Source organism: Barbatula barbatula, assembly GCF_947034865.1.
Source record: "Barbatula barbatula genome assembly, chromosome: 10".
NCBI classification, from domain to species: domain Eukaryota; kingdom Metazoa; phylum Chordata; class Actinopteri; order Cypriniformes; family Nemacheilidae; genus Barbatula; species Barbatula barbatula.
In genome coordinates, this window is record NC_136773.1 from 13058727 (window position 1) to 13083542 (window position 24816).

Sequence of the window (24816 nt, forward strand, 5' to 3'; positions counted from 1 at the left end):
TCCTAATAAACTCAGGAATGAAAATCACTCAACACTGTGTTATAAAATGTACTTTTTTTGCCATCAATAACCAAGAAATCTAGAAGTTATTTCATATTGCAGTACCTATGCCTAGATTCGCTTTTAGCCTTTTTACGTCTGGCTTGGTAGAGGTTCAACATTGCTGTAGAAAATATTAGATTCAAACAGGCACACATACTGTATATGGCCTCTGTCTCTATACTTCTAAACGTTTGGAATCCCAGGTCCTTCATGTATATGGTGGTTGCCACACATAGCATCACATCTTTCAGGGCTGTCTGACCCATTAATTCTGCTCTTCACAGGCTGTGGCAGGCTCTGCAGTGTTGGACGTGTCAGCACTGGACACAGTGGACTCTCACTGACCATCTATATCACAGCCATTTTCTGGACCTACATTGTTTACTGTCTTATTAAAAACTGTTTTGACTTTTGGCATTTAATAAGAAATGGAAATTCTAATTAATAGGCTGTATGTTATATATTACAATAAACTGTCACAGAGAGCTTGTTGTAATAAACTACGATTATATTACAAGTCTTCTTGAGTATCTTCATCTTCAAGATCTTCATCATCATCACGCAAACACTTCAAACAGAAGAAAGTACAAACAACCGAAACAACACCAGACAAAGAACTGACAAGAACTGAGGGTTTAAATAAGGAGCTGACTAAACAAGACACACCTGAACCAAATAAAAAATCAACTAATAACCAAGGAGACAAACTGTTAGAGAGCAAGAAAGAACAGAACCAATAATGAACAGAAATTAAATTACAAAAACAGGACAAAACAAACTAAAAATGCAATAGTACTCCTCCTTCCTGAAAGACACAGAAAAAAAAGAGTTCAGCCATGGAGGGGGTTAGTCATCCTGGCGGCTGACCTAGAATCAGAGAGGGGGATGACCAGGGTTATGCAGGCAGGAAGGGAAGCATTTAGGATCCAGCAACAGTACACCAGGGTAGAGTACCAAGGAGAAGTTGCGTAGCAGGAGAGCCCCAGAGAGAAGCCAGGGAGGTGCCAGTAGTCCGGGGGACCAACATGTTGCAACACACCATGAGCCATGGATCTCTGACTGCCTTCGAAGCTGACTGGATAAGGTCACCATAACCGCAATGTAGGATCAGGAAAATCATGACACCTGGTTGGTCTTTGTGGAAGAGACAAGGGATTCAGGAACAGCCACTTCACCCATGACAGGGTAGTCCCCCCCACAAAATAAATGCTCTGGTGCTCTGCTTATTCAATTTGGGGATGTGACTTCCCACCGACTGGTTCGTGATGAGTGGTGCCAGAGCCGGTGTCTAAGACGGGTGGGGCTGCTGGGAAGCAGATGCCGCATGGGACCTGGGGCCAGGTCGTAGAGGGACAGGATATGTTTGATCGCCTCCGTCTGCTTCTTTAACATCGAGAACTGTTGGAAAAAGTCCTCGACTGTATCACCAAACAGCCCACCCTGTGAGAAGGGGATGGGGGCGTCGAGAAAGCAAATCTTCTCTGCGTCACGCATCTGCGCAAGGTTAAGGCAGAGGTGTCTCTCCTGGACCATCGTCCGACCCGGGCTGTCACCTTAGTCGCCCGGAGAGCAAGGTCGGTGGCGTTGCGGAGCTCCTGCATTAGCCCCGGGTAGGTCCTTCTCACATGCAACTCTTTCAACGCCTTGGCCTGGTGGACCTGCAGGACGGCCATGGCGTACAGATCTGAGGCAGCTTGACCCACAGCATTGTAAATCATACAGCCTTGGAGGGGAGCCTTGGTCGACCTCTCAAGGTGCAGCCGTCTGCGGGCATAAATGCACCACGATGGCACGTTCCACCTGAGGCACGTCAATCTAGTTAAGGCGACTGAGCTAGTTTGACGGGAACGCGCTGAGAAGGAGGCATCCCAGGTCTTTCTAAGCTCCTCATGCACCTCCGGGGAAAATGGCACCGGGAAAAAAGTTGCTTGTTTGCCACTGCTTGCCGTAGCAGACAGCAGGGCAGACACCACTGCCGTCACAGAATGGGAAGCAGGCGAAGTATTGGCTGATTCCCTAAGGAAAACAGCCACTCGTGACTGCAACCTGTGCCCGCAGGGCAATGAACGTCGCCTCAGCATACCGCAGACCCAGATTTAGGGTTTAAAATGATCGACTTTGTGGTCGTTTCATCTGACCTGCGGCCGTATGTTTTGGACACTCGGGTTAAGAGAGGGGCGGAGCTGTCAACTGATCACCACCTGATGGTGAGTTGGATCCGATGGCGGGAGAGAAAGCTGGACAGACTCGGCAGACCCAAACGTACTGTAAGGGTCTGCTGGGAATGTCTGGCCGAGTTTCCTGTCAGAGAGATCTTTAACTCCCACCTCCCGCAGGGCTTCAACCGGATCCTGAGGGAGGCTGGAGATATTGAGTCCGAGTGGACCATGTTCTCCACCTCCATTGTCGAAGCGGCCGTTCGGAGCTGTGGCTGTAAAGTCTCCGGTGCCTGTCGAGGCGGCAATCCCCGAACCCGGTGGTGGACACCGGAAGTAAGGGAAACCGTCAAGCTGAAGAAGGAGTCCTATCGGGCCTGGTTGGCTTGTGGGACTCCTGAGGCAGCTGACTTGTACCGGCAGGCCAAGCGGACTGCTGCCCGGGTGGTTGTGGAGGCAAAAACTCGGGCCTGGGAGGAGTTTGGTGAGGCCATGGAGAAAGACTATCGACTGGCCTCGAAGAGATTCTGGCAAACCGTCCGGCACCTCAGGAGAGGGAAACAGTGCCCTACCAACGCTGTTTACAGTAGAGGTGGGCAGCTGTTGACCTCAACTGGGGATGTCGTTGGACGGTGGAAGGAGTACTTCGAGGATCTCCTTAATCCCGCCATCACATCTTCCATTGAGGAAGCAGAGGCTGAGGACTCAGAGGTGGACTCGTCCATCACCCAAGCTGAAGTCACTGAGGTAGTCAACAAACTCCTCGGTGGCAAGGCACCGGGGGTGGATGAGATTCGCCCTGAGTACCTCAAGTCTCTGGATGTTGTGGGGCTGTCTTGGCTGACACGCCTCTGCAGCATCGCGTGGCGGTCGGGGACAGTGCCTCTGGGTTGGCAAACCGGGGTGGTGGTCCCTCTTTTTAAGAAGGGGGACCGGAGGGTGTGTTCCAACTACAGGGGGATCACACTTCTCAGCCTCCCCGGGAAAGTCTATGCCAGAGTACTGGAAAGGAGAATACGGCCGATAGTAGAACCTCGGATTCAGGAGGAACAGTGTGGTTTCCGTCCAGGCCGTGGAATGCTGGACCAGTTCCACACCCTCTACAGGGTGCTGGAGGGTTCATGGGAGTTTGCCCAACAAATCCACATGTGTTTTGTGGATTTGGAAAAGGCATTCGACTGTGTCCCTCGCGGCGTCCTGTGGAGGGTGCTTCGGGAGTATGGGGTCCGGGGTCCTTTGCTAAGGGCTGTCAGGTCCCTGTACGACTGAAGCAGGAGCTTGGTTCGCATTGCCGGCAGTAAGTCGGACTTGTTCCCAGTGCATGTCGGACTCCGGCCGGTTCTGTTTGCAATTTTTATGGTTGCACTTCAGGTTGGTGGGGAGTTCCTGCCTCAAGTGGAGGAGTTTAAGTATCTCGGGTCTTGTTCACGAGTGAGGGAAGGATGGAACGGGAGATTGACAGACGGATCGGTGCAGCTTCTGCTGTAATACGGTCGATGTACCAGTCTGTCGTGGTGAAGAAAGAGCTGAGCCGCAAGGCGGAGCTCTCGATTTACCGGTCAATCTATGTTCCTTCTCTCACCTATGGTCATGAGCTTTGGGTCATGACCGAAAGGACAAGATCCCCGATACAGGCGGCCGAAATGAGCTTCCTCCGCAGGGTGGCTGGGCGATCCCTTAGAGATAGGGTGAGAAGCTCGGTCACCCGGGAGGAGGTCGGAGTAGAGCCGCTGCTGCTCCACATCGAGAGGGGTCAGCTGAGGTGGCTTGGGCATCTGTTCCGGATGCCTACTGGACGCCTTCCCCGGGAGGTGTTCCGGGCCCATCCGACCGGGAGGAGACCTAGGACACGCTGGAGGGACTATGTCTCCCGGCTGGCCTGGGATCGCCTCGGTGTCCCCCCGGAAGAGCTAGAGGAAGTGTCTAGGGTGAGGGATGTCTGGGCATCTTTGCTTAGATTGCTGCCCCCGCGACCCGGCCCCGCATAAGCGGAAGAAAAAATTTATGGGCTTAAAATGAACATTATTCTGATATTTGGAAAAATATATTGGTATGCCTGAATACAGGTAGCAGTATGTAACAAGTTCTTGTTTGTAGGCAAGGAAGAGGACGAGGTTGGCGAGACTGACACGGGAGTTTGATTAAAAGTCAAAGTTTTTCATACAAAATAAACAGGTGGCGGTTTTCCCCCGGCCACTGTAGCTTCTCTCCAGCAAGTAACGGGTGGCGGTTTTCCCCGGCCACCGTAGCTTCTCTCAAGCAGATCCGCCACTCGGCTCGGCTGCTCGGCTTCCTTTCCCTCCGAACTCGCGTGTGCAGTTCGAGTCTCTCTCGCCTTCTGTCTGCTGGCCTCCACCTTTTATCCTGTCTCCGTGCCCTTACTGGAATTGCATACAGGTGTTGATTGTTTGCACGTGCTCCGCTTACTCACCGCTCGTCTCGCAGCTCTTTCTCCTGCCGCAAACCTCGCTAATCCGTGCACCCGGCCTGTGGACCACCTGATATTAAAAAGGCTGTAAGGCCAGATACCCCCGGGTAATCCGAGCGTTGGTATCTTTCATGCGGTGGAGCCACTGCAGAGGAGCGTGGTCCGAACAGAGTGTGAATTCCCGGCCCAGGAGATAGTATCTCAGAGTAAGAACGGCCCATCGGATGGCCAAACTGTCCTTTTCTATGGTGGTGTACTTAGTCTCTCTCTTTGAGAGGTTTGGTTACAGACTGAATCCACCAAAGCCGGGTATGTACCCCCCCATACTCAAAGGTATTATCGTCCAGTCCTCCCGGGCCCACCTGGAGGACTCCGCCGATCTCTCGAAGAGTTCGAGGAACACCTCCGGGTCGTCCTGTGGTCCCATCTTGGACATAAGCAGGAGGGTGGAGTGGGAGGGAGGCACTATTGCGGCTACTTGAACACCCTGGTCTATCAAGCTACGAAACCTATCGCAGTCCTCTTGCTGGGCTTGAGAGACCGCCTGGAAGCAGCGATCGTAATCAGACCGGAGATCCATTAACGCCTGATGCTGCTCACAGTGGAGGACCGCGAGGGATGCGATGACGTCTGCAAACAGCGTACTTGCGGAGGACTGCTTGACAGCGGGGAAAGGAGATCCGTCACTCGGCCTATATGATATGGGCACTCTCAAGCAGATCCGTCACTCGGCTCTGCTGCCTTTCCCTCCGAACTCCCGTGTGTAGTTCGAGTCTCTCTCCCCTTCAGTCTGCTAGCCTCCACCTTTTATCCTGTCTTTGTGCCCTTACTGGAATTGGATACAGGTGTTGATTGTTTGCACGTGCTCCACTTACTTACCACTCGTCTCCCAGCTCTTTCTCCTGCAGCAGACCTCGCTAAACCACACCCCCCTCTCCACACAGTACTTTCTCTGTTTTCATGCAGAGTTAAAGTCAGTGTCTGAGAGACAGTAACAAATCCTCATTTACTTTTTAAACATTAAGTTACAATGTGTTAAACACAACTTCACACTGGCTGGATAAATCTTTTTCAAATAGATGATCCACAGTCCAGTGATCGCTCCAACAATTACACAGACCAAACAATTCCACAATGCTTTATGCATTATGAGATCATCTTGATTCATAATGTAACATGATTGCAAAAAGCAAACTATCACTCATGAGGCTGATCCCAAATGGATTTTCTAAATATGATAAAAGGCAGAACCGTTCCCTTTTCTGACATAATTGTTCCTGCTCTGCCTTCATATGGGAATGGCAAAGAGGACGGTGTCACCTCTGCTTCTGCTCTTATATGGAGCTTGTGTCACAGCCACACCACAAGTCTGCAGAATGCTGAGCCATCCAGTCCTGCCACTACTTTCTGATGAAAGAGACATCCACATTGGGGCAGTTTTCTCGATCCATACAACTCCTGTCCTAAAGATACATCCATTCACTTTTAAACCAGAACCAACGAAATGCATCAGGTCTGTATGAAAATAGTTTTTGACACCAGGCATTAATTATATAATGAATAACAAATATAATGAAATACTTATAATACTGTACAAATAAAATATGCTGGGTTTTTGCAGAGTGTAACAATTCACTATTTTTACTTTTACAGCTTGAATTTACGTGAGTTTAAATTTGCTCAGACTCTGATTTTTGCCATAGAAGAGATTAACAACAGCACACAACTGTTGCCTGGTGTCACTTTGGGCTATAAAATATATGATGCCTGTGGATCTGTATCTCAGACTGTCTTATCAAGCATGGCTTTAATGAATGGCTATGAAGAGACTTTGCATGATAAGTCCTGTTCTAAACCACCATTTGTTCATGCCATTGTTGGAGAATCAAGCTCCTCTCCCACTATTGGTATGGCTTCTTTAGTAGGACCGTTCAGCATCCCTGTTGTAAGAACCTTTTTATTTTTCTGCCGTATGTTAAATGAATTCATGATAACCCATGTAGGATCCTTGGAATCCAGAGATCCAGAGAAATGTTCCATAACACATTTACAATTACAAATATGAAAAGTACTATGACTTTTACAATATGTCTTTAGCGGTGATAAATAGTGGACTGGAAGAAAAGAACTGTGTGGTTTTCTCTCCTTTTTTGCAGATCAGTCATTTTGCCACATGTGCATGCCTTAGTGACAGAAAAAGGTTCCCGACCTTCTTTAGAACGATACCTAGTGATTATTACCAAAGCAAAGCGCTGGCACAGCTTGTCAAACACTTCGGCTGGACTTGGATTGGAACAGTGAGGAGTCGCAATGACTATGGTAACAATGGAATTGCAGCGTTTGAAAAGATAGCAGAACAAGAGGGAATTTGTATTGAATACTCAGAGGCCATATTTAGAACTGATTCACAAGAGCAGCTCCAAAAAACACTGGAAGTGATTAAAAAAGCCACAGCGAGGGTGGTGGTGGCTTTTTTATCACTAAGTGATTTTGTTTCCCTCCTGAAACTGATGACACAAGAGAACATCACTGGGCTGCAGTGGGTCGGCAGTGAATCCTGGATCACTTCTCGAGTTATAGCCGACAAAAAAGAATTTAGATTTCTCACAGGAGCTATGGGCTTTGCTGTAGCAAACACCAAAATTGACGGCCTACGAGACTTTCTAGTAAATGTGCACCCTGATGAAGAACCAAAAAATGAACTTTTGAAGGAATTCTGGGAAACAGTTTTTCAGTGCTCTTTCAGAAACACCGGCAGTGTGACGCGTGTCTGTACGGGCTCAGAACACTTAACAGAACTACAAAATGAATATACTGATGTATTAGAGCTGCGTATAGCAAATAAAGTGTACACAGCAGTGTATGCTATCGCACATGCACTACATAATCTGATAAATGATATCAAATCTGCCACCAACATCAGCAAAAGTGATGTGCCCACACCACAGAAGGTGATTAAAAGAAAAACAAATATTAGATTAGAAAAATCTAACTGAAACCAATTATGTTTGTGGTTTATATTTGTCTATCTATTAGGTGTTGGAGTATATACAATATGTCAGTTTTACTGTCAAAACTGGTGAGAAAATCTTTTTTGATGCGAGAGGTGATCCAGTGGCAAAATATGATCTGGTGAACTGGCAGCCTGTTGAAGATGGAAGTCTGCAGTTTAAACTTGTTGGTGTGTATGACAGCTCACTGCCTTCACAGAAACTCCTTCAAGTTGATCAAGAAAACATGGTTTGGGCAGAAAACACTAGGCAGGTATGTCTGTAAGGTAAAATTGACAACAGGTTTTTGAATTGCCGTTAGATCATGTTCCATTTTAAGGTCATCTGTTGCATGTCTTGTGAGCACGAAACCAATGACATTGAAAAGGCTTATTACTGCAAACATGTGCATTTACGCCCTTTCTCTAATAGCTGTATTTCAACGGCTCAAGCCTCCGTTTCAAGTTCTATAACGGTATTTTGGAATTAGCAACAGAGGTTTCAGATGAGATGCGTAAGAAATTAGTCCAATCCACTAGAGCATTTAAAAGAATAGTTCATCGAAATAAAATCCATAAGTAAATATATCACGAGAAATAATAAAGTACCTCTCACACAAATCAGTGAATTACAATTCATGATTAACAATCATTTAAAATATATAACCGCGTGACAGCCTTAATGCTAAAAAGAAAATACTTGACAGTTAAAATCATCACATATGGGATTTTTCTGGTGGCATTTATCTTTTCACAGGTGCCTGTGTCTGTGTGCAGTGAGAGTTGTCCTCCAGGCACTAGGAAGGCTGTACAGAAAGGAAGACCTGTCTGCTGTTATGACTGTATTAAATGTGCAGATGGAGAAATCAGTAATGAGACAGGTAAATACTATTTAGAATACATGTCAGTTATTCTGAACAACAGACAGAGACCTTGTGATGTGCTTTTCATTTAAATAATCTTTTTTCAACTCCTTCCTCACAGATTCTAGTGACTGCATTCCTTGTGATTTGGAGTATTGGTCGAATGACAACAGAAACAGATGTGTCTTAAAAGTTACTGAATTCCTTTCCTATACAGAAATCATGGGGATTGTGCTTTCTATTTGCTCTTTTATTGGAGCATTATTAACATCAATTGTATCTGTTGTGTTTTATCTTCATAAAGAAACACCTATCGTGAGAGCCAACAACTCAGAGCTGAGCTTCCTGCTGCTCTTCTCATTGACTCTGTGTTTTCTCTGTTCACTTACTTTCATTGGTCGTCCCACTGAGTGGTCCTGTATGTTACGTCACACAGCGTTTGGGATCACTTTTGTCCTCTGTATCTCTTGTGTTCTGGGAAAAACAGTAGTTGTGTTAATGGCCTTTAAGGCCACACTTCCAGGAAGTAATGTCATGAAATGGTTTGGGCCTCCTCAGCAGAGACTCAGCGTTTTTCCTCTAACTTTAATACAGGTCATAATTTGTTTGCTTTGGTTAACAATGTCACCCCCTTTCCCACATAAAAACATGAACTATTACAGAGAAAAGATCATCCTAGAATGTCATGTAGGTTCTGATGTTGGTTTCTGGGCTGTTCTTGGTTATATTGGTCTGTTATCAATCTTGTGTTTTGTTTTAGCTTTTCTGGCGCGGAAGCTGCCTGATAACTTCAATGAAGCTAAATTCATCACATTCAGTATGCTCATATTCTGTGCTGTGTGGATCACATTTATACCAGCTTACATTAGTTCTCCTGGAAAATATACTGTAGCCATGGAGATATTTGCTATTTTAGCTTCAGGTTTTGGTTTGTTATTTTGCATTTTTGCCCCAAAATGCTACATAATTTTATTAAAACCAGAGCGAAATACAAAGAAAAACATCATGGAGAAACCCTAATCCTAAAAAAGACAGGGATGAACTTGTGAGACAACATTAAGATATAAAATAAAGAATACCTTTTACATAGAAATGAACACAAATTAAAAAAGCATACTCAATATTATGTGCTTCTAGCTTCTGAGGTTGGCATTCATGATTAAAATGAATTCACACGTTAACATGTTTACAAAGTAATATTTATAAGCAGCATGCTGTCTATACAGCAGCATTTATATGTAATACTGTTATAATGAAATTAGTAATCAGAATGTAAATTAGCACATAAAGTAATATTTCTAACTCTTTGTAAGTCGCTTTGGATAAAAGCGTCTGCTAAATGACTAAATGTTAATGTTCTATTTTTAGTAGCGATTTAATGGTCAAGTGTGTAATTTTTGGGATGATCTATTGATAGAAATGCAATATAATATACATAGCAATGTCGTTAAAGGTTTATAAAGAGCTAACACAATGAAGCGTTATGTTTTTATTACCTTCGCCATGTTCTCACAGCCATGTTTGAAAAGGAGGGGTGGAGTGATTGGTTGGTTGCAATTCGTAACCTTGACTGGACCTTAACCTACAAAATAACCCTCAGAAAAAACACAAAAAACAAAAAAAAAATATTTTCAGTCAAATATAAATTTTAGAGAGCATTTTTTTTAAATCTATGGATATTATAACAATATCATTACATTGGCCACAATCATTGTTTAGTGAAAACATGATATTGGAAAAGCCCCGGTTCAGCCATGACAACTTTGTAAATTGAGGCCCTGTCCACACGCACATGGGTATTTTAAAAACTGCAGCTTTTTCTATTCGGTTCAGCCATTTGTCCACATGCAAACGCGTTACCCGGTCACTGAAACCAAAATATTTTTTAAACTCTTGCCTGGGTGAGGATTTTTAAAAACCATGGCTTAAGTGTTGTCGTCTAGACAGTGAAAACGTTGTTTTTGTGTATGACGTTGCAGACATTGGGGCTTAGCCCAAATAAATGAGCATGGTCCCCCAAGGGGAATATCAATTCCCCATTTATGGCAGCTATATTACTTTTTTATGTTATTGTCCTTTGTAATATCATTTTGAAACCATAACAAAACAAATGCTCACAATGACTTTTTCTCTTCTCTTAACATGCAAAAAATATGTCTACTGTAAGCCTGTAACTATGAAGTTACATAAGAAAGGTTGATTGGTAATCAGGAATAAACAGCATAGAATCCTAATATAGAATCTTGCAGCCTGTTAAGTAGTTTTCATCTCTGAATCTTACCATTTAAAATATTTTTGTAAACAGTTGGTATGTCTGCTTTCTTAAGTGCTCAAACAGCACTTTTCTTTCTTTCTTTCCTTCCTTCCTTTTGTTTTGTTTTTAATTCTCCCTTTTACATTTTCTTTCAGATCTGTTTCGCCTCCATTTCTGCTGGTGTCTAAAAGAGAAAATTTCCCTGAAATGTCCTACAGCATGCACGTGTTTCCAGATATGTCTCGCCGCTGTGATCTTGAATGAGACCATCTCGTCCTCGAACATGACGGGCACAATACCTGCCACTACCACAAACCTTGCTAACAACAGCAAACTACTCATTTTAGCTGACTGTAGCTTTAGGATGCATTAGTAGTCACGTTCGATCTATGAACAGTAAATGTAACATTTTTGCTCATCAAATTATTCTCAGTGAAATTCGCTGAATGGCGATCATGTCTGTAACGTGGAGTCAGAGACGTTCGGATCCATATGCAGTTCTTTATTATCAAGAATGGTCAAACAGGCAGAGATCACAGAACAACGTAGGGAAGGAAGGAGGTGGGAACCGGTGAAATTCAACAAACTTTAATAAAATATAACAAACAATAAACACATAAGTAAAAGACCGGCAGCCACCTCATGGTCGACTGCTGGCCCCCAAACATAAACACCAATTCAGACCCTGTCCTCTCTCCCTGACAGTCCGATCGCTCGTCCTTTTATGCTCCACAATCTCCTCCGTGATACGAGAGCCTTGAATCCCTCACTACATACCCCCATCGCCCCTCATAGGCTGGGGGTACCCCGAGACTGCGGTTGCTCCCCCCCTTCCTCGGGGCCAGGGGTGTCGCGCAGCCTCTCCTGGGGTATGCACCGACGAGACGAGAGAACGGAGACGGGAGCACACCGAGCGACCGGAATGAAAGAGGGGAGAGAGGAAAAAACAATTATAGTCTGGTTCCCCGACACGCTGTCGTTCGGTCCTCAGCCCAGCCGAGTGGCTCTTCCTCGCGGTGCTATGCAGTGGGGCTGGACGTCGGGGGGACGGCCCGATCCTCCTCCACCTCCTGGCGGTTGGCGATGGCCTTGGCTTGATGAGGGTAGCCGGCAGCGATTCCTACTTTTCCTGGTCCTCACCTTCATGGCTATTGGACCCAGGATTCCGGCCCACGGCCAACATCGACGACCCCTCCGCTCCCTGCTAAATGGCTGCCATCCCACCTCGGACCAGGAGCACGGCAGCGGCTCTCCGTCCCAGCAGATTCATCTCCACCACCTTGTCCGCGCTGCCCGAACTCCTCGGCACCGCGATGCCCCTCGGCAGCGAGTGCTCTCGACAGCATGCCCCTCCTTCCTCCCGGGTTTCGGCACCAGTGTAATAAATTTGATAGACGTAGGGAAGGAAGGAGGCGGGAACCGGTTAAATTCATCAAACTTTAATACAATAAAACAAACAATAAACAAACACCTCACGGTCGACTGCCGGCCCCCAAAAATAAACACCAATTTCGAGCCCTGTCCTCTCTCCCTGACAGTCCGATCGCTCGTCCTTTTATGCTCCACAATCTCCTCCGTGATACGAGACCATGGCCTCGAATCCCGGCTCTCGTCCCGCCTAACTCGCTACACAGAGCTTTTTCCTGTTCTGCCACAAATGTTCCTGCTCTTCCTTCATATGGGAATGGCAAAGAGGACAGTGTCACTTTTACTCCTGCTGTAATATGGAGCTTATGACACAGCTGCAGCACAAATCTGCAGAATGCTGAGCCATCCAGCAACATACAAAGGAGGCAAAAAAGAGCAAAGAAGGTTTTATAGAGAGTTCAAAGAGTCAGGCGAGTTCTTGGTTTAAGCATGGTAGTACTCAGTTTTTGCAGAGGGGACATCAGTGGAGAAAGAAGAGAGGAGACTGATAGAGAAAGAGATCTGTAGGTTCTTTAGCTTTGTGCCACTCATGATGCTCACAGAGAACATCAAATAACACGGGGGCAGAAAGGATGATGGCCAAGATTTAAGAGGACATAAACTGTCTAAGTAGGAGGTATAATTATGCCTGTGGCTCTGTATCTCAGACTGCCCTGTCAGGTTTGGCTTTAATGAATGGCTATGAAGAGACTTTGCATGATATGTCCTGTTCTAAACCTCCATTTGCCGCTTCTGCCACTATCGCCTCCTTAGTAGGCCGATTCAGCATCCCTGTTGTAAGATTAGTTTTAATTTGTTTTTATGTTAAATTAATTGTTTCAGGGAAACATTCAAAGATATGTTCCATTACACGTATTTATGATGAGAAATATGAAAATTGTTCCATTGTCCCTTCCTCGGGGTAATTGGCCAGGGGGGAGTGGCCGTCACAAAAGTTAGCTTGGTTGGGCCAATAGAGCACAACTAGCAGAACTAGTTGGTCCACTACCTGTTTGGGGAGGCTCACTGGGGGAAGGCGTACTTTTCCCGTGGCCAGCTGTGCTCAAAGGCATCCGTGCCGAGTTGGGCCTTGCTCAGGGAGTACCCAAGCGGGCAATGGGAGGCTCACAGGGAGGCAAACAGGACCACCTGTGCCTGCCCGAACTGCTCTCAATGAGCTGGACCAAGCGGGAATGGAGTTCACATCTTCCGCGGTGTAAGCCCTCGGCATCAGCGATGACGAGAACTTTCAAGCTTTGGAAGGGAGCATTGTCCGTTCCCTCGAGGTGGCGGCTGTCCGTCTGTGGGCACAAGTGTGACAGCATGCTCTACTTGGGGTACCGACATAGCCCTTAGCTGCTCTAGAGTCCAGGAAAGTCAGGGCGACCGAGCTCGTCTGCCGTAAACGCACCGAAAGGGGGCGTTTCCAGGTTTTCATGAGCTCCTCATGCACTTCCGGGAAACTGGTACCCTGTGTTCCGTATCCAGGTCCCAAGAGTCTAGCCATGTGGTGCACTGCAGCCCGATCCTCATGCCGACCCGGGCAAGCATTGCTGACATCTCCACGTAGGCGCAATACCATGCTCGCAATGCGGACATGTCGAATCCACGAACGCAACCTCAGCATGCTGGAGACCTAGGCATGTGACGCAGCTAGCGTGCCTGTCTGGCTTGAAAATGGGCAGTCATACCCAAGACTACAGCGCCGAGACATGCCTGGCGATACATGCAGGCTGTAGGAGAATTTGAACTTTCAGAAATATGCTCTTTGAAGACACCTCTGACCTAACTTCTGAAACACACAGGGAAAGTCACAAATGCCAGGACGAGTTCCGCTGCTCTTCGTAGTAGACACAGTAGGAAGAATCGAGGATTGCTCAGCATAAACCTTGCAGGTTCCGAAGGACAAAAAGGTCCATGAATGGGCCATCTTCCCTTTTATACCCATATGTACGGGGCGGAGACTGGCATGCCGTCCCATTCGTCAAGTTCATTAGCCTTTTCAAAGGTATAATAAGAGATGATAGGTTCTCAAGTCTAACCCCATTCTGTCTCGATACAGTGTTGACACAGTGTTGGGAGACCGACAGAAAGGGAACTTTAGAAAGCTATTCACTGTTGAAAGGAATTGTGAAAACTCTAACCCCATTCTGTCTCTTGATACAGTGTTGACACAGTGTTGAGAGACTGACAGAAAGGGAACTTTATAAAGCTATTCACTGTTGAAAGGAATTGTGAAAACTCTAACCCCTTTCTGTCTCGATACAGTGTTGACACAGTGTTGAGAGACTGACAGAAAGGGAATTTTAGAAAGCTATTCCCTGTTGAAAGGAATTGTAAAAACTCACATGTACTGTATAAAGCAAAGGGAAAATCAGATTCAGAAAGACATTGCTTCTTAATAACAACACAGTATAAAACTACTCTCAACTGACCCACAGCCAACAAAGAAGATGTTTCCAAAGGCTGCTGTTTGCAACGGTTTGTGACACTGTCCATAATTCTGTGTTATACTGTCTTGCCAGCCATATTATATTTTTGAAAGTTATGTGCATGCCACAGATGGATCTTTAATTGAGTAATTGTATTATAATTAAAAACTACTTTTTAAATCTATTATGTGAACACATTTTCATTTGTAATATTAAAATAAAATTATAAGCTTCAAGAAAATGTATGTGTACTGTATTTATCAGAAGTGAAATAAGGTACAACAAAACTTGATTTGAAGTGGTTAATATGTATCATTCAAAACAATCAATAAAAAGTATGTCTCTTCAGTGCACTGCTGTTTCTTGCATAATGCAACACATGATGCTGATCCCAAATGGGTTTTCAAAATATGATAAAAGGCAGAACCTTTCCCTCTCCTGACACAAACGTTCCCGCTCTGCCTTCATATTGGAATGGCAAAGAGGACATTGCCTCTTGTGCTTCTGCTCTTATATGGTGCTTGTGTCTCAGCACAAGTCTGCAGAATGCTGAGCCATAGAGTTCTGCCACTACTTTCTAATGAAAGAGACCTCAACATTGGTGCAGTTTTCTCACTCCACAGAAGTGTTGTGTTAAAGGTTTATCCTTTCACTTCCAAACCAGAACCAACCAAATGCATCAGGTCTGTATAAAGCATATTTTTTAAAGCATTTTTAGTACATTTACATTTAGTCATTTAGCAGACGCTTTTATCCAAAGTGACTTACAAAGAGTTCGGGGAGTACAAAATAATATTATAAACACTATTAAAACACATATAAAATTTATACTATTCTGATAAAATGTGATAATTATTTGCAAAATATACTATAAACAATTATTTTTATTTATTTTCACAGCTTAAATGTACGTGAGTTTAAATTTGCTCAGACTCTGTTTTTTGCCATAGAGGAGATTAACAACAGCACACAACTGTTGCCTGGTGTCACTTTGGGCTATAAAATATTTGATGCCTGTGGATCTGTATCTCAGACTGTCTTATCAAGCATGGCTTTAATGAATGGCTATAAAGAGACTTTGCATGATGAGTCTTGTTCTAAACCACCATTTGTTCATGCCATTGTTGGAGAATCAAGCTCTTCTCCCACTATTGGTATGGCCTCTTTAGTAGGACCATTCAGCATCCCTGTTGTAAGAACTATTTTTATCTGCCACACGCTAAATGAATTCATGATAACAGGATCTTCTTTAGGAACCTTGTTTCAAAGAAAATGTAACTCTATTAAAACTGTTAATATGAAAAGTACTAGGGCATGTACACTACTTGTATAGCAGTGATAAATAGTTGAGTAAAAACTTATTTCTCCTTTTTTGCAGATCAGTCATTTTGCCACATGTGCATGCCTTAGTGACAGAAAAAGGTTCCCGTCCTTCTTTAGAACGATACCTAGTGATTATTACCAAAGCAAAGCGCTGGCTCAGCTTGTCAAACACTTCGGCTGGACTTGGGTTGGAACGGTGAGGAGTCGCAATGACTATGGTAACAACGGAATTGCAGCATTTGAAAAGATGGCAGAACAAGAGGGAATTTGTATTGAATACTCGGAGGCAATAATATTAACTGATTCACAAGAGCAGCTCCAAAAAACACTGGAAGTGATTAAAAAAGCCACAGCGCGGGTGGTGGTGGCTTTTATCTCATCTGCAGATTTTATCCCCCTCCTGAAATTAATAGCACAACAGAACATCACTGGGCTGCAGTGGGTCGCCAGTGAATCCTGGATCACTTCTCGAGTTATAGCCGACAAAATAGAATTCAGTTTTCTCACAGGAGCTATGGGCTTTGCTGTAGCAAACGCCAAAATCAATGGCCTACGAGAGTTTCTAGTGACTCTGCACCCTGATCAAGAACCAAAAAATGAACTTTTGAAGGAATTCTGGGAAACTGCTTTTCAGTGCTCTTACAGAAACACGGGTAGTGTGACACGTGTCTGTACTGGCTCAGAACACTTAACAGAACTACAAAATGAATATACTGATGTATCAGAACTACGCATAGCAAATAAAGTGTACACAGCAGTGTATGCTATCGCACATGCACTACATAATTTAATAAATGATGTCAAATCTGCCACCAACATCAGCAAAGGAGATCTGCCCACACCACAGAAGGTGATTAAGAGGAAAAATTATTAAATCAGAAAAGTCAAAATGAAACCAATTAAGCTTGTGTTTATTCTCAGGTGTTGGCGTATATAAGAGATGTGAATTTCACTGTTAAAACTGGTGAGAAAATATTTTTTTTGAGTGGTGATCCAGTGGCAAAATATGATCTGGTGAACTGGCAGCCTGCTGAAGATGGAAGTCTGCAGTTTAAACTTGTTGGTGTGTATGACAGCTCACTGCCTTCAGAGAAAATCCTTCAAATTGATCAAGAAAACATGGTTTGGGCTGAAAATAGCAGACAGGTATGTCATAATAAATCAGTGTTATATATTATGGCAAGCTGGCATAAATGCTGAGGGAAAATAAACCCAGCAATTGACAAATATGGGCCTTATTTTTTGGTACTGTATGTTTCTTTTCACAGGTGCCTGTGTCTGTGTGCAGTGAGAGTTGTTCTCCAGGCACTAGGAAGGCTGTACAGAAAGGAAGACCTGTCTGCTGTTATGACTGTATTCAATGTGCAGATGGAGAAATCAGTAATGAGACCGGTAAATAGTAAATGCTAGTAATACTGTGAGCAATATTGTAGCCAGAGACTGCTGTTTATTCAATAATCTATTTTCAATTCCTCCTCACAGATTCTAGTGACTGCATTCCTTGTGATTTGGAGTATTGGTCAAATGAAAACAAAGACAAATGTGTATTAAAAGTTATTGAATTCCTTTCATATATAGAAATCATGGGGATTGTGCTTTCTATTTGCTCTGTCTTTGGAGCATTATTAAGTAAAATGGTGTACTTTGTGTTTTATCTTCATAAAGAAACACCTATCGTGAGAGCCAACAACTCAGAGCTGAGCTTCCTGCTGCTCTTCTCATTGACTCTGTGTTTTCTCTGTTCACTTACTTTCATTGGTCGCCCCACTGAGTGGTCCTGTATGTTACGTCACACAGCGTTTGGGATCACTTTTGTCCTCTGTATCTCTTGTGTTCTTGGGAAAACAATAGTTGTGTTAATGGCCTTCAGGGCCACACTTCCAGGAAGTAATATCATGAAATGGTTTGGGCCTTTACAACAGAGACTCAGTGTTGTTTCTCTAACTTTGATTCAGGTTCTAATTTGTGTGCTTTGGTTAACATTATCACCTTCTTTCCCACATAAAAACATGAATTATTACAGAGAAAAGATCATCCTGGAATGTCATGTAGGTTCGGATGTTGGTTTCTGGTCTGTTCTTGGTTACATTGGTCTGTTATCAATCTTGTGTTTTGTTTTAGCTTTTCTGGCTCGGAAGCTGCCTGATCACTTCAATGAAGCTAAATTCATCACATTCAGTATGCTCATATTCTGTGCTGTGTGGATCACATTTATACCAGCTTACATCAGTTCTCCTGGAAAATATACTGTAGCCATGGAGATATTTGCTATTTTAGCTTCAAGTTTTGGTTTATTATTTTGTATATTTGCCCCCAAATGTTACATAATTTTGTTAAAACCCGAGCAAAATACAAAGAAAAATATGATTGGAAAACCCTAATGAACATGCAATTGGGGAACACTGAAAAAAGGAAGCACATTTCTGTCATCAATTCAAGTAAACAACACATAAGTAATCAAAAATGTTTAGTTTTGATTTGTTTGAAGGGCTTCAAGCACTAATATAGAATGTGTGGTTTTGGCTTGGCAGTCTGGGGTTTATGTCTGGAAAAGGTTGAATGTTATGGCCTTGACAAACATCAAAATCCCACACACTATAGTGACTGTACAGTGTATTTATGTATTATGGTGGCTACATATAGCAATAAATCTGTTAGGGTTGTCTGACCCATGAGTTCTGCTCTTCACAGGCTGTGGCAGGCTCTGCAGTGTAGGACGGGTCAGAACTGGACACAATGGACTCTCACTGACCATCTCCATCACAGCCATATTCTGGACCTATGTTGTCTACTGCCTAATTAAAAATGACATAGATTTTTTGCATTTAAAAACAAGTGGAAATGCAATTTAGTAGCCTTTATTTATATAAAGTATACTTTGCAATAACTTCATAAACACTTTCCACTTTCCTCAAATACTTTTTTATATGCAATAAAGACTTTTGCACTTTGAGGAATCATAAAACACCGGAGGAACAATAGAGCTTAGCACCATGAAGCACAGACCATAATAATAAATAAAAATTAATGGAAACCCTGAATAGAGAGATGTATGGCTTTTAAGGTGTAAGGATAAGGTAAGATTAGTCAAAGATTAAGTTTTATGAGAACATGTTACATGTTAATTTTATATGTTTTTTACTGAAATTAAGAACTCGATGATGTGTGTCAACAAATGCGACCTCCAGGGGATGCAGCCAAAATCCTAGGCAGAATGTGTCCCGGAAAATTGCATGTATAGTCACCCTATCATACAGAAGACGCTACTGGTGTTTTGAGTTCAGATTACACGTGTGTGTGTGTGTCAGATGACCAGTCCCTTGTTTAACTCTGTGCACCACTATAGGAAATTTAACCTTAACATTAAAAATGATCCAATTATATCATTCAACAAGACACATTATGTAAATGGAGGAAACAAATCACTTGGTTTAGCTGAAGGATTTTGTGATATTTGGCTCATTTGTGGAACCCCTTTCTGTATTATCAACATAAGGAAGAGACAGATGTAATAAAATAGAATAGGTTGTTTGTATCAAGTGATTTTCTCCATAGGAATTCACAAATTCAAAATGGCTATGTGTTGCGTAGTTTTTGATTGGTCAAATCCATCGAACAATGAAAGTGTTTGTATTGTGTAGCAAAAGTTGATATTCATCAACGACCAGTCGACTGCCAGCCACACAAACATAATAAAACACAACATAAAGTCCAAACCTGGTCCTCTCTCACCCTTCCCTTTTGTTGTTCCTCTCATATGCTTCCAGAGTTCCTCCGTGAGAGATGTTAGACCGGTGCACACACAGCTGACACTCGTTATCACTCACGTCACCGGCCTCGCGCTTTTCCCTCATGGCTCTCGTCCTGCCCTGCTCACCACAAACTCCAACTGCATTATCTCTTAAGAAAGAAAGGTTGTTCTAGTAGAATAGGATGCGTCTCATCTGTGCAGGAACTTTTGTCATTGCCATTAGCCGGGAAAACAAGCTTCTGGTTCACGCGTAGCCGAGGGATAACGGAAGTTAGACATTATTGTTAATAGCGTTGTCAATAGGGATATTTATCTTAAACAAATGCATTGATTCACTTTAGAAGACATTTGTTAAGACCATGGAGCCGCGTTCAGCAGTTCTTTGATCAATGGATGCACTTTTTGCAGCCTCAAAAAATTACCTGCAATTCACTGCCATTGTAACGCTTGAAAGAAAAAGGATACATGGTATTATATTTCCGACTACATTATTCTTCAAGAAGAAAGACAAATTCAGTTAGGATGCCTTGAGGTTGAGTAAAACGGGGAAATGTTGTTTCTTGGCTGAAGTATCCCTTTAACAGAAGCTGTTGTTTATTACAAGTAAGGTTTGACAGAAATGTGGGCTTACCTGGTCATTGTTCAGGTCATTAAACATAGATACTGTGAGTTTGTGATAGTGAATTCCTATGGAGAAAATCACTTGCTGCCCTCCAGCTGCGCCTAAAAACCATGTGATTGCAATCAACCTATTTATTAACAATAGATGAGAAATGATATGAGAAAACTAAAAATAAACCTGGGAGTGGTAATCGATGATCGGCTTAACCTCTCCAGTTATGTTGCCAGCACCACCCGTCCTGTAGATTCATCCTCTACAACATTAGGAAAATTAGACCTTACCTATCAGAGCACTCTACGCAAATCCTAGTCCTTGCTCTTGTCTTGTCCAAACTGGATTATTGCAATGCGCTTCTGGACGGACTTCCTGCTTGCACAATCAAACCTCTCCAGATGATCCAGAATGCGGCGGCAAGAGTGGTCTTCAATGAACCGCAGAGAGCACATGTAACTCCGCTCTTCATCAGGTTAAACTGGCTCCCTGTTGCCGCCCGCATAAAGTTCAAAGCTTTGCTCCTGGCCTACAAGACCACCACCGGGTCTGCACCACCGAATCTCCACTCGCTAATGCAGACCTATGTTCCTGCCAGATCACTAGTAGTACCATCCCAAAAAGGAAAAAAGTCACTCCACATTGGTGTTCCACATTGGTGGAATGATCTACCTGCTGCTACAAGATCAGCAGACTCAGTTGCCATCTTTTAAAAAACACCTGAAAACGCATCTCTTCCGTCAACACGTCGCTGATTGATTTATCCTATTTCTTTTCCCTTTCCTTCTTATTCAAAAAAATAAAATAAAAATGAAAATAAAATTACTAACCTCGCTATTCTTAGCTTTGTATACTGTGCTAGGCTTTAATGGACTAGTTTTTGATGCACTTATGGCGTTTGTTGCCTATGTTGTTATAATTGCTTCCATTGTTTCCTCATCTGTAAGTCGCTTTGGATAAAAGCATCTGCTAAATGACTAAATGTACATGTAAATGTAAGCCAATACATAGACCAAGATGACGGCGCGTGAACATCCCGAGGCTGAGCGTCTCTCCAGTTTTAGCATTTATATAGTGTATTTCTTGCTCATCTCGGGTCTGTTCGTCCAGAACAGTTGTGCATTTACATCGTACACCCGGCAGGAGCTTTTGGATATCAGTTTACGCATGTCCGGAAGTTGCATCAGCAACATTCAACTCGTCCCTGAGAACGTCAGAACAACCGATGCAACGCACCCTATACGGCCGGGCGGAAGTGCTCGTTGGCGGCGTCGAGATCGTAAGCAAAGGTGGGGGAAGCGTGGAGGTCTAGGAGCTAGGCTAAAGCTAACACCACACCGGCTCTCTTTACCCAGCATTTTCCTTGCTAATGTTCGATCGTTAGTGAACAAAATGGATGAGATTGGACTCCGCATCATCAACAGCAAAAGACTTTTGAACTGCAATGTCATAATCTTCACGGAAACATGGCTACACAGCGGCATACCGGACAACGCTATTGAGTTAGCAGGCTACAACACACACCGGGCGGATAGAACGGCAGAGGAATCCGGTAAGACAAGAGGAGGTGGATTGAGCATTTACATCAACAAAGCTTGGTGCACGAACTCTGTTATTGTCGGGAGACACTGCTCGGCTAACCTTGAGTTTCTCATGGTTAAATGTAGACCGTTTTATCTGCCACGGGAATTCACTTCCACCATTATAACGGCAACTTATATTCCACCGGATGCTGATGCCAAGCTTGCTATGAATGAACTTCATGCAGCCATCAGTAAACAACAGACTGCTCACCCGGAGGCTGCATTTATTGTTGCGGGAGATTTTAATCACTCAAACTTAAAGACAGTGCTCCCTAAATTTCATCAGCATGTTTCCTGCCACACAAGAGGAAACAAAACTTTCGATCATGTCTACATAAACATGGCTGAAGCTTACGCCGCGACCCCCCTCCCCCACCTGGGTCAATCTAATCACCTTTCTTTGTTCCTCACCCCCAAGTACATTAATCCCATTAATCGTGTGAAGCCATCAGTGAAGACCATCAAGGTGTGGCCTGCGGGGGCAGACTTTTCACTCCAGGAAAGGTTTCTACACACAGACTGGAGTATGTTTGCTTCTCAGGCCACCAGTGGCTCTCACACGGACAGCGACAGTTACACCTCCTCTGTATTGGTCTACATAAATTCCACCATTGATAGTGTCACAACCCAGAAGCAGATCACCACGTACCCTAATCAGAAGCCATGGATGAACAAGGAAGTGCGCCTCCTGTTGAAAGCATGCAACACTGCCTTCCGATCGGATGATGCACAGGCCTATAGTACTTCTAGGGCAAATCTGAAGAGGGGCATCAAAAAGGCCAAGCACTGCTACAAGCTGAAGCTAGAGGAGCATTTTTCTAATTCTGACCCTCGACGCATGTGGCAGGGCATCCAGGCCATCATTGACTACAGACCCAAACACTCCACCCCCATAGCCACAGATGCCGTCTTCCTGAACGAGCTTAATGATTTTAATGCTCGCTTTGAGAGAGACAATAAGGAAACAGCTACCAAGCTCACGCCCTCTGCTGACCACCCAATCATCACACTTAACTCCACTGATGTTCACACTGCACTAAGCCGGATCAACGTGTGCAAGCTTGCTGGCCCAGACGGCATCCCTGGTCGTGTACTCAAGGCATGTGCGGAGCAGCTCGCTGGGGTCTTCACGGACATCTTCAACCTGTCCCTCGCCCAAGCAGTGGTTCCAGCATGTCTTAAATCTACCTCCATTGTGCCCATCCCAAAACATTCGAACCCGACATGCCTTAAGGTCTCCCTACCACCTACACTGGACCCATACCAATTTGCAACAATAGGAGCACGGATGATGCAGTGTCCATGGCGCTGCACTCTGTGCTCACACATCTGGACAATAAGGACACTTACGCACGCATGTTGTTTGTAGACTTCAGCTCTGCTTTCAATACCGTCATCACTTCCAAGCTAATCGTCAAACTTGGAAACCTAGGCATTAACAACTCTACCTGCAATTGGATTATGGACTTCCTGACGAACAGGCCTCAGCTTGTTAGGTTAGGCCACATCTGCTCCACCACCACCACCCTCAACACTGGTGTACCACAGGGCTGCGTACTGAGCCCCTTTCTCTACTCCCTTTTCACACTCGACTGCAGGCCTGTGAACGGATCTAACTCCTTCATCAAGTTTGCAGACGATACAGCGGTGATTGGTCTCATCAGCAACAACGATGAGACTGCATACAGGGAGGAGGTCCGGCACCTGGCCACATGGTGCTCAGACAACAACCTGCTCCTTAACACCTCCAAGACAAAGGATATCATCGTGGACTTCAGGAAGGCGAAAGGAGGCACACACGACCCCATCCACATTAATGGGATGGCTGTTGAACGTGTTTCCAGTTTTAAGATCCTGGGGACTCATATTTCGGAGGACCTGTCCTGGACCACCAACACCTCATGCCTGGTCAAGAAGGCTCACCAGCGTCTCTTCTTTCTGAGGACACTGAAGAAGAACCAACTGTCTTCAACTATCCTGGTGAACTTCTATCGCTGCACGATAGAGAGCATCCTGACCAACTGTGTCACAGTCTGGTACGGGATCTGTTCTGTTGCTGAGCACAAGGCACTGCAGCGGGTGGAAAACAGCCCAGCGCATCACAGGGACTACACTTTCTCCCATTGAGGACATCCAGAAGAAACGCTGTCTGCGTCGAGCTCGCAGCATTCTCAAGGACTCCTCTCACCCCGCTCATAGACTGTTTACTCTCCTGCCTTCCGGTAGGCGCTTCCGGTGCCCCCCCACTGATTCCACTACCTCTCTTACCTTGAACTCCAAGCTGCTATAACATTGTTTACACTGCACTACAGGGCTGCATGCATGACTGAACTGTACACACCAGTATTTCATGTTATCTTCTCTACTGGACTGTTTACACACGCACAGCATCATTTGCACTCTATACTGCTCACTTGCACATCTGAAATATGCTCATTTGCACTAATGGACCACTTTCATAACTGCACTAACGTATCTACTGCACTGTAACTCTATTAACTGCATCTACTCATCTATTGCACTGTAACCTCAATAACTGCATTAACTAATCTACTGCACTGTAACCTAATTAACTGCATTAGCTCATCTTCTGGACTGCAACCTATTATTAACGCTTACACTGCACTGTAACTTTAATAACCGCATTAACTCATCCACTACACTGTTACTTCAACAACTGCATTGACTCACCTATTGCATTGCAACTTTAACAGCTAATGTCAATAATCTATGCACACTTAAATCACTTGCACTATTGTTTTGTCTAAATTATTATCTGCTCATATCCACCTGTACATTAATGTTCATAGTGTTAACGTTCATAGTATATAGTCATCTGTATATATTGTTCATAGTACATACCTACTGTCATATTTTCATAGAACATACCTACTGTAAAATATTTTCATAACTGTATAATATTTTATTAATATTGTATTCTGTATTTATTCTAACTGTATATCCTGCACTTGCTA

General features: G+C 44.1%; 2 protein-coding genes across 2 annotated transcripts; both read left to right on the forward strand.

Moving 5' to 3' along the window:
• Positions 1-5924: 5924 nt before the first annotated feature.
• LOC306899601 (extracellular calcium-sensing receptor-like) lies at positions 5925-9498 on the forward strand (the record flags this gene model as incomplete). The annotated part of the gene is made up of 6 exons (XM_079465966.1): positions 5925-6139; positions 6280-6571; positions 6783-7577; positions 7663-7890; positions 8373-8496; positions 8600-9498. 6 exons carry the CDS (start codon positions 5925-5927, stop codon positions 9496-9498), a joined length of 2553 nt encoding a protein of 850 aa, XP_079322092.1.
• A 4238-nt stretch (positions 9499-13736) lies between these two features.
• On the forward strand, positions 13737-18275 carry LOC306899602 (extracellular calcium-sensing receptor-like; the record flags this gene model as incomplete). Its single annotated transcript, XM_079465967.1, has 7 exons — positions 13737-13779; positions 15104-15254; positions 15472-15763; positions 15950-16744; positions 16816-17040; positions 17163-17286; positions 17377-18275. The coding sequence occupies 7 exons, from the start codon at positions 13737-13739 to the stop codon at positions 18273-18275; spliced, it is 2529 nt and encodes an 842-aa protein (XP_079322093.1).
• Between the last annotated feature and the right edge of the window lie 6541 nt (positions 18276-24816).